General features: G+C 42.3%; 1 protein-coding gene across 2 annotated transcripts in view; it reads left to right on the top strand.

The window, feature by feature from the left end:
• Nucleotides 1–2,626: 2,626 nt before the first annotated feature.
• Nucleotides 2,627–10,195, top strand: part of LOC109531989 (syntaxin-binding protein 1-like) — a 29,118-nt gene continuing 21,549 nt past the window's right edge. For both annotated transcript variants that reach the window (XM_019896660.1, XM_019896574.1), the window contains exons 1-4: nucleotides 2,627–2,692; nucleotides 4,306–4,355; nucleotides 4,437–4,518; nucleotides 9,407–9,483. In XM_019896660.1, coding sequence (XP_019752219.1) covers nucleotides 2,656–2,692; nucleotides 4,306–4,355; nucleotides 4,437–4,518; nucleotides 9,407–9,483 — 246 coding nt within the window. In that variant the 5' untranslated portion in view covers nucleotides 2,627–2,655. The remainder of the gene's footprint in view (nucleotides 2,693–4,305; nucleotides 4,356–4,436; nucleotides 4,519–9,406; nucleotides 9,484–10,195) is intronic.

Below are 10,195 nucleotides of genomic sequence, written 5' to 3'. Positions count from 1 at the left end.
TGAGAGGGTAGAGAGGTTGGAGCAACAATCTGTGCCAGCACGGGAGAGCGTGAAGCGGTGGGTGTGTCTGGATTAGCGAGCCGCGCTGCTAATTGTGCTGCATTCTCGAGTTGGAACGCCATTTCCACAGCCTTCGACAGCGGGAGGTCGTCCGGCGACAGCAACAGTTTCTCCCGTAGCTTGGGATCAATCGTGTGCTCCGCTAATTGGTCCCGAATCATCTCCTCCTCCAAGCGGCCGAATTTGCAGAGGCCCGCTAAGCATCGCAAATCGGCAATGTAGTGGTGTACCGGCTCGTCCGTGTGTTGCCGTCGTTGGCGAAAGGTATTCCGCCGGACTATCACACTCTGCGGAGCAGCGAAATGTCCGGCCAATAAAGCGACACTATCTGCATATGTCCGTGCGGGTCCGAGAGTACAAAAAATGCGCTGTCCCTCGACGCCCAAGCTGTGCACTAGCATAGCCGTTAACCGTGTGTCGCTTGCCTCGTTTAGTCCGATCGCCGTCAGATATGTGGTAAAAGCGTCATACCAGCGGGACCACGGGACTGGTGGCTCAACGGGGAGCGCGAGGAACGAGGCGAGGGGAGCTGCGTTAAAGTCCATCTTCGTCGCCAAAATGTTGTGTCCGAAAAACGTGAGGACATGACTTACTTTTTCAATGGTCTTTATTCAACTGCCGTAACAGGTGTCAGTCGTCACCCAACCAACCAATGCTTTGCGACACTGTCGTAACATCGTGTAGCAGTATGGTAAACGGCCATATGCTACAAACATAAAATTATACACACTGCCACCATAATATCAGGTTAATCGCACGAACCACGGCGGCCCGATGCTAACGGGCTAATGTGGCTAACTTGCTCGCGATTACGAGTCGCAACTGATTAAATAGGACAAGTACACTTCATTGTACTCACATTTTGTCATGTACTCGAGGGCTTAAGAAATCGCCGATGAGAACCGTACAAAGCAGTCTAAAGTACACGGCTGAAACCGAACACAATGGAATTACCTTGAGCAGAACGCAAACCCGGAAACTGGCAGGTGCTGTAATAACGCGATACATAAATGCGCGAAGGTGAATATCTCGTGATAACTAAAGAAACAGGCTGAGCCTTTGCTACAACTGTCATAATGCAACTACGCACACTAGTTGCCCACCTCAGCGACTTTGGTGGCAGCAACCTTACCATCAAAGGCAATGTGCTTGCATTGAAATTTTCAGTCCTTATTTGTCAAGCAATTTTCGTCAAGCTTACCTTTTTGTATACCATCAGAGCAGGCAGAGACATCAACACTGTCACGTTGCGCACAAAGCGGGAAAGGAACCGCTTCGTACGCAACAGAAAAACGAGAATAAGTGGATCCCCGAAATAGCAGACACTGACAAGGACTTCGTCACAAAATAATATTTATTATAAACAAAAACTCCGTCTAATAGAAAACGCTGGTAAATAACGAGAACCAGGATATAAACGCGACAACGAAAAGCGCTTGCAAAAAATGGCAAGGAAAATTATTAGGCAAATACTAGAAATACGCACGCACTTAGAATATTCGCAAGGAGATGTCGAAAAATGTAACAATTAGCAATCGTATACGAGTAGCGTTTTTCAATACATGGGCAACAGCAGTGGCACGGCATGGAATACTCCGGCAACGAGTCGACAGCCAGAGCGCCTAGATCAGGGGTGTCAAACTCCGGTCCTGGAGGGCCGCTGTCCTGCATGTTTTCCAAGTCTCCCTGTTGCAACACACCTGATTCAAATGAACAGGTTTAATGTCAGGCTTGCGCAGAGCTTGCTGATGATCTGATCATTTGAATCAGGTGTGTTGCAACAGGGAAACTTGGAAAACATGCAGGACAGCGGCCCTCCAGGACCGGAATTTGACACCCCTGGCCTAGATAGAGCAGGTGTAATCACAGACAAATAGGCAGCAGGTGTGCAGGCAGCAGAATGAACGCCTGCCACCTGCTGCCAGATACGGAACATGACAAAAATCTGCCATATAGATGCACAATTGTCGTTGAGTTTTACTTCTTTGCGGCAAGTATTTAACAAATTTTATCTTTCATTGATTGATGTTCAATTTCAAACGACACTTTTCCATGGCACTAAAATCTATTGAATAGTACCACTTTACCAATCTTTTGAAAAGTGCTGCCGCTTTGTAGTGTAATGATTTTACTTACATTTGAATAATCTATGCATTGTAATTTTACGTGATGTTTATAAGCTTGGTCCCCGAACCCCCTGTCCCTTGAAAAATCCCCTCTGCCCCTGAAATGAAACTGATGGGAAAACATGAAAATAGTAGATAAAATATGACACGCAATAAGATGCAAATGTTTCCAAGACAACAAAAAATATATTCGGTAAATTGTGCTGTAACGGCCAAATATAGTTTAAAGTAGTTGTCAAGTCTTGAGATTTGGCTTTGAATGTAAAACGGTGGGTACATTTAATCAGAAAATGAAAGAAGTATCTTCACCATCGCTCCGCTTTGCCACATCCAATTAGATAGCCAGATTGACGTACAAAATGGCCTTCATAGCGGTATCTAGATTTGTATGTCTATGTTTGTAATTCGGTTCGCTTTTTTCTGTTAGCCACAACCCAGCGAAGAGGTGGACGCGCATCCGAAGTCAGCCATGGCACCTTTTGGATTAAAAGCCGTTGTTGGAGAAAGTAAGGAGTGTTTTTATTGTTACTTCTCTGTTTGTTACAGTATTTGATCAACACCGAGGGTGCATCTCCAAGCATGATCAACCTAAGTTAAATATCATAGTAAATATCAATCTAGAACGATACGAAAACATAATATTATTCTAAAATGATATATAAATTTTAATTTGACACATTTTCAATTTTGATTTCATGTGTTCACATTTTTTAATGCTTGTTTTATGGTGATACTACCTCAAAATGCTTTAAATACTGTACAGTAATGCGATGTTGTGTATTTCAAAACAAGCAATATCTTATTTTTTGTAATGTATCGGTAAAGTTTATTTCTTTTACAGGGTAACATAAGTGCAATTGTGTATTCTTTGTGAATTCTATTCTAGTTCAATACACCAAACAAACATGCCTCCAAATCACCGGTTGAGATGTTGACAACTATAAGGGAAGGAATTGTTATTGGGAAAAGAAAATTATATTTAAATCACTTAAAAACGTAGAGGTCATCTTCAAGAATCCTCTTCGTGACTGATTTAGGGCACCTTTTAATTTCATTTCAGGTTCATAGATCCATTTTTTATACCGTTTAAGCTGTTAAGGGTTATGGGGAGATGAAAGGTGAAAGGCAGACTTCACAATGGACTGGTTGTTTGTGAAACACTTCGAATTTAATTCAATTTATTCAATACTAAAAATGTAATGAAAGCAAGTACACAAAGTTACAGTGTGATATCATTTATTTATGAAATAAAACATTGGTTTAAATATTTGGGGAAAATATCTACTCAGAAAATATTTTGTTACATCCCTGCACACCTTATCTTTGTTTGTCCCCCAAAAAATGTTTCTGTGAGACATTGCAAATATTCTTTTGTTTGGCAATGACTAAACCGTCAGCCATCAATGAAGTAATTGTCACTGTCACTGGTGCATTTTTGAATTTACAAAAAGTCTCTTTTAGACGATGTTTGCGGGCCAAATCAAGCATTGTTGCTGATATTGTCCTCATTAAAGTCATGCCAGAATCTTATTCATCTCCAAATGTCACTCCTAACATTCCAAACAAAAACAGGATGTATAGAATTCCGTCAGAGGTTTTCGTGTGTCTATCTGTTTCTGAGGGCTGTTGCTTTCCTGTGACGTCAGATGATACAGAACCACCCTGAAATAGTGATTGTGAGGGTTGTATACTAAGAGGATTTCAACCAGATTAGAGGAAGGGATTGCGTTTACCCTCCAGAGAGGACAGACTGGATTGTTAAACCCCAGTGATGGAAACTGGGACACTCTTTATCTGTATGCCCATCCACCCAAGAAAAACAAATTGTGAAACATCAGCTATATTCCAATGTTTTGATTCATTTATTTTTTGGTCATTTGCTTTTTGTTTCAAGTTAAATTCTATTGCTGCCCAAATAGTGGTTGGTTAAGTGCAAATTTGTGAATACAGTTCTTGATACACTATATCAACTAGGATTTTTATAAGGGGTAGATATTATTCCAAGGATGTTTAAAAATACAGTACTGCATAAATACTGCTATGGATGTCAAAGATCCCTTTTAACTAGGAGTTAATTTTTATTGAGAAAATAATTTGTTGCGTATTTCTCACATTATAGAGATAATGAATGGTGTCATCAAGAAGGCGAGAGAAAAAGGAAAATGGAAAGTAAGTGCACATTCTATTTCTAGATTCACAGAGGATTTGAACCATAAATTCCCTGCTATAAAGAGTCTCACTTGTCTGTAGGTGCTTGTGGTGGACAAGCTGAGTATGAGGATGATTTCCTCCTGCTGCAAGATGACAGACATCATGTCAGAGGGAATCACCAGTGAGTACCACTATTTTTACCGGTGCAAATTCATCTGAAAGACAACACATATCTTTTTATGGTTTACTTCAGGACTGATGAGGTCGAAGTATTGTATTTCTTTCTCTTCAGATGTCTGACCAAGGCTGCTGCTCCTGGGCCTTGGGCACCTTCACTCATTAATGTAGCTTGAAATGGGAAGTTCCCAGCTCCTCAAGACAAATTCTGTGCATGTTTTTTTTTTTTTTTTTTGGCAGGGGTCCACCCTGGCGGATGAGACATATCAAGCATGTTGTACATTATCAAATCATTTGCCCTTCTTCTGCATTAATTTCAGACTAATCAGCATATCTGACACAGGTGTTAGTTTTGGGAATGGAAATTAAGAGGGTGAATCCGCAATTTTAGTCACTGATGATGTAGTGGTACACTCGCCTGACTTGTGTGTGGGCAGCGTGGGATCGGTTCCCAATCAGTGACGGTGTGGAAGGTTGTTTTCCTCTACATGTGCTCTGTGACTGACTGACAACGAGTTCAAGCTGCAGTCCGCCTTCTGCCTAAAGTTAGCTGGGAGAGGAACCAGTACCCCTCGTGACCCTTGTTCAGGATAAGCGGCCTGGAAAATGGATGGATTCCATAATTCTTTCTTCTGAATTGATTTGTTGCCACCCTCTGCTTGGTCTGAAAATGTAACTCTTAACTAAGGACCGAAATTTAAAGAACTGACTGAACATCCTCTGAGACTGGTGATTCCATCATTTTTCCCAGAAGGTATAGTTGCAAGAGGTAATTCTTGCTGCAAGGCAAACCAGGCAGCTGCTTTAGGCCCCCAAACCAGTGACCTGAATTGGGCGCTATCTACTGTAAGGCCTTATGATGATATAGTGCAGGGGTGTCAAATTCATTTTTGTCACAAGCCACACTGTAGTTACGGTTTCCCTGAGAGGGCCATTATGACTGTGAATTTTGTAAAACCGTATAAATGTTTAATCATCCATATATTATAATTTCAGTGCACAACAAATTGGTGGATAGCTAGTTTAGAAATCAGAAGTCAAGAATAATGGTTTGTTCAGCCATTGTTTACGTTAATGTACAAAGTACATCATGAGATAATGCTTGCAATCTCTCTATGTTATGATGGATTACATATGACAATTTGAAATTTTGGTTCACACTTGAGCAAGTATCATAGAAAAGTTGACATGCTTGATTTGCTCCTGCGGGCCAGACAAAATGATATGTTGGGCCAGATCTGGCCCCCGAGCCTTGTGTTTGACACCTGGGGTATCGTGGTAATCGTGATTTGAAAGTGCAAATGTTCATGGGGAGTCACTTCATGATGTGGTTTAAGGTCTCTTCTGATATAATTGAGTGACGATACAGCTTCTCATGTTGCACTATGAGTATTTTTAAGTGATACTGCAATTGAGTGTGCAGTTTGGTAATGTGCCAACTTTCTTACTTAAATATTTCTAAAATTGCTCGTGTGAAGACATGCCTTTTTTTGGACAGAACAATTTCCAAAGGTTAAAAGATTCTTTTATTTGAAGAATTTTATTGTGGGCGGCCTGGTAGTCCAGTGGTTAGTGCGTCGACCTCACAGCGCAGAGGTACCGGGTTCAATTCCAGCTCCGGCCTCCCTGTGTGGAGTTTGCATGTTCTCCCCGGGCCTGCGTGGGTTTTCTCTGGGTCCTCCGGTTTCCTCCCACATTCCAAAAAACATGCATGACAGGCTGATTGAACACTCAAAATTGTCCCTCGGTGTGAGTGTGAGCGCGGATGTTTGTTCGTCTCTGTGTGCCCTGGGATTGGCTGGGAACCGGTTCAGGGTGTCCACCGCCTACTCTTGTGAGGATGAAAGTGGATCAGAAAATGGATGGATGGATGGATGGATGAATTTTATTGTGAACATGACTATTTTTTAAGTTAACTGACACTTTAATTACCGATAGAGTAAGACTGATGGATTGATCTGTGAACTGATCTTATGGGGAGATGTTGGTGTAACCATTAGTGGTGAGGTGGTGGGGCCTGTTTGACAGTGATGTTGATCAAGGAAGGAATCTCTCACTTCGTCATCTGCGACATCTGTCGCGGCATAGACAGCGATAACTCTCATTTTGCTGTCGTCTGAAACCCATGGATCTCCAGTTGGGACTCGGGAAGGGCTTTGGAATGCCTAGTCCAGTACTCTAGAGCAGCCTTCCTCAACTGGCGGACCTCCTCTGTCCGGACCTCCTCTGTCCGGACCCTCGGCAAATTGTATAAAATAATAAATTATAAAGTGATTTTTACGTTATACATTTTATATTTGTGGACTATAATCTGCGCATTACCGCGATCGCTTGTTAAAATTATCCGTTTTATTCTTTGCGTGCACTAACAGATGTATTGCAGAGGACGGCAGCAGCGCGACTGTGTGTTGTATAATGTTTGACTAACTGGAGACCCTGGCTGAGCAGGGCATGTCGGCGATAACGATGCGCTGATTGGCTCCTCTGAACTTAAGGTGTGCCCATACATAAGCGTCAGCACGCGTCTATCCCAACACACACGCATTCAAAATGGATGATTGTGTCAGGAAACAGACGCATGCGCGACGCCACAGTTGTGCTCACAGCTTCAGTCCAGGAGAGCTGCACACAGACAATTAGACAAGACGAATCGCGGGAGGTTTCGATTGTGTGCAGTTTTGCTCCCGTCTACCCGGGGATCTTTGCAGCTGTTTAACAGCAGAACACCGCAACATGGTAAATGAACATCACAATGGCGTCCTCAAATAATATTTGCATGTCTCAAACATTGCATTCTCCTTTAGTGGAAGAACAGCACTGCACATTCCTGTGCTCCCTTGTGTCAGTTTTTAAAATGGTTCTTAACTCCTCTTCTGATATACTGTATTTTTCAGTGATTTCAGAGGGGATGTGAAAAGGGGAATTGTACAAATGAAAAGGATATTTTTGTTTTCATGTTTAGTATTTATTTTGGTAAAATGAGTATTTTGTTAAATTGTTTTGTTAAATTAAGGGAAAAAAAAGACAACTACTGTTTAACAAAGTTAAAGTAAAAATTGTCTTATTTCCCTAAAAGGGCTATTTCTATTATTAAGCAGGCACAACTTAACAAAAAAAAAAAAAAAAAGTGGACCTACAGCATTTCTAGTTGAGGACCACTGCTCTAGAGTCTGGTTCATCTCCACATAGGTCCTGTGATTAAGGTCGATTTGTCGCAACAAAGTTTGGCAAGGTCTGCATCCATCCATCCATCCATCCATCCATTCATTTTCCGTTCCGCCTTATTCTCACAAGGGTTGCGGGGGTTGCTGGAGCCTATCCCAGCTGTCTTCGCGCAGTAGGTAGGGGACACCCTGAACCGGTTGCCAGCCAATCGCAGAGTTTGGCAAGGTGTTGCCATTAAAAATAATCAATCAAATGAAATGAGAACAAATCATTTTATTTTTAATAACAAACCACAAAAATGCCAGCGAAACTGAAAGTTGGTTCATCTTCCACTGGCCACTGGCATTGCCAGCAAAAAGTGTCCAGCAACTTGACACATGTCTTAATACCTGATTATTAATAAGAGTTTGCTAATTAAAATCACCAACGACCTTCTTTTGGCAGCAGACGCCGGTTTAATCTCAGTTCTCATCCTCCTTGACCTGAGTGCAGCTTTTGATACTATTTCCCACCCCATCCTCCACTCCATAGACTCTCCACCATAGGCATCACTCACACCCCCTTACACTGGTTTCACTCCTATCTCTCTGGGCGTTCTCAGTTTATCCAACTCAATTCCTTCACTTCACAGTCCCTCTCCATCTCTTCCGGTGTGCCCCAGGGCGCTGTCCTGGGACCCCTCCTCTTCATTATCTACCTTCCTCCCCCTTGGCAATATTTTCCGTAAATTTGGTATACATTTTCACTGCTTCGCGGATGACACCCAGCTCTACCTCTCCAGCAAACCCAACGCCTCCCTCCCACCCTCCTCCCTCTCACACTGCCTTTCAGAAATTAAAACTTGGTTCACACATAACTTCCTCAAACTTAACAGTGACAAAACAGAACTCCTCCTTGTGGGTACCAACTCCACCCGACACAAAACCAACAGTTTCTCTCTCACTATTGATAACTCTACTGTGTCCCCCTCCCTTCAGGTCAAGAGCCTGGGTGTCATCCTCGATAGCTCACTATCGTTCCACTCTCATATTAATAACATAACCCGGTCCGCATATTTCCACCTATGCAATATCAACCGTCTCCGTCCCTCTCTCACCCCTCACTCCACTGCTATCCTTGTCCACAGTCTCGTCCCCTCCCATATTGACTATTGCAATTCACTTCAAATTCCTCCATAAACTTCAACTGGTCCAGAATTCTTCAGCCCGTATCATCACTGGAACCCCCTCCTTCCATCACATCACTCCCATCCTCCAACAGCTCCACTGGCTCCCTCTCAAACTGAGGATCAACTTCAAAATACTCCTCTTCACATTCAAAGCCATCCATAACCTTGCCCCCCACCATCTGTCGGACCTTCTTCAAATTTCCGTTCCCTCTCGTTCCCTCGGGTCCTCAGCCTCCCTCCACCTCTGTGTACCCTCTGCCCGTCTCAGTACGATGGGGTGCAGAGCTTTCAGCCGCTCTGCCCCCAAACTCTGGAACTCAATCCCACCCGACATCCGTAATATTGACTCTCTTCCCATATTCAAAACCCATCTCAAAACCCACCTATTTAAAAATGCATATTTAGTTTAACTCATTGCTTTTTATTATTTATAATTTTATCTGTGGTTTTATTGCTCTTTTTTGATTGTAAAGTGTCCTTGGGTATTTTGAAAGGCGCTTATAAATAAAATGTATTATTATTATTATTATTTTAATTAAAACGTTGCTCTTTTTCACAGTTGTAGAGGACATATCCAAGGGACGGGAGCCTCTGCCCAGCATGGAGGCCATCTATCTCATAACACCCTCCGACGAGGTAAGAAAAAAATCTGTGAAATACAACAAGCACAAATGTAATGAAACCACAGTTTCAAAAAACTTTTGCATTTGTAAGCAAGAAAGGCAATCCTTGATTAATTACTACATTGACATGTGCAGTTTGCACAGTAAGTTTTCTAATGTGATAATGGTTATTGTCAAACCTATATGTCATCAGCTAGTGGTATAGTGTATCCATATTTTATATGTGTGTGGGTGTGTGTGCGTGCGTGCGTGTGTGTACATAGCAAATTCCAAAGAAGTGGGACATTGTGTTAACAGAGATGAAAGTCCTCCGAATTTTCCCGGAATTCCGGGTTTTTCAAATTTTTATGAAAATTTCTCCGGAGAATTGAGGAAAATTTGCATAATCCGGATATTTGTTGACAACATTGAACGAAGACGCGTTTGAGTTCGTTGTATTGCTTTCACGAGCTTAGCCATATTGAGGTACTAACACTAGTAACAGTAAAGAGATTTTTGTTTGTGTAATAACGACAGAAGACATGATGGCGTTTGACTAATGGTTTAGTAGAACGAATGGCAACTCGCAACAACAGTAGCAAGCGTCATTTTGCCTCTTGGGTTATACCATCTCAACTAGAACGTGGGGGATATTCCCCAAACAATTTTCGTCTCTTTATAAACACACCTGCTAAACCCCAGTGGAAAGAATAAAAGAGGCCGTCAACAAGACAGTTGTCGTAAAA

The sequence above is a fragment of the Hippocampus comes genome, unplaced genomic scaffold (genome assembly GCF_001891065.2).
Source record: "Hippocampus comes isolate QL1 unplaced genomic scaffold, H_comes_QL1_v1.1 scaffold179, whole genome shotgun sequence".
Classification (NCBI taxonomy): Eukaryota; Metazoa; Chordata; class Actinopteri; order Syngnathiformes; family Syngnathidae; genus Hippocampus; species Hippocampus comes.
This window is presented reverse-complemented; position numbering and strand designations above follow the sequence as displayed.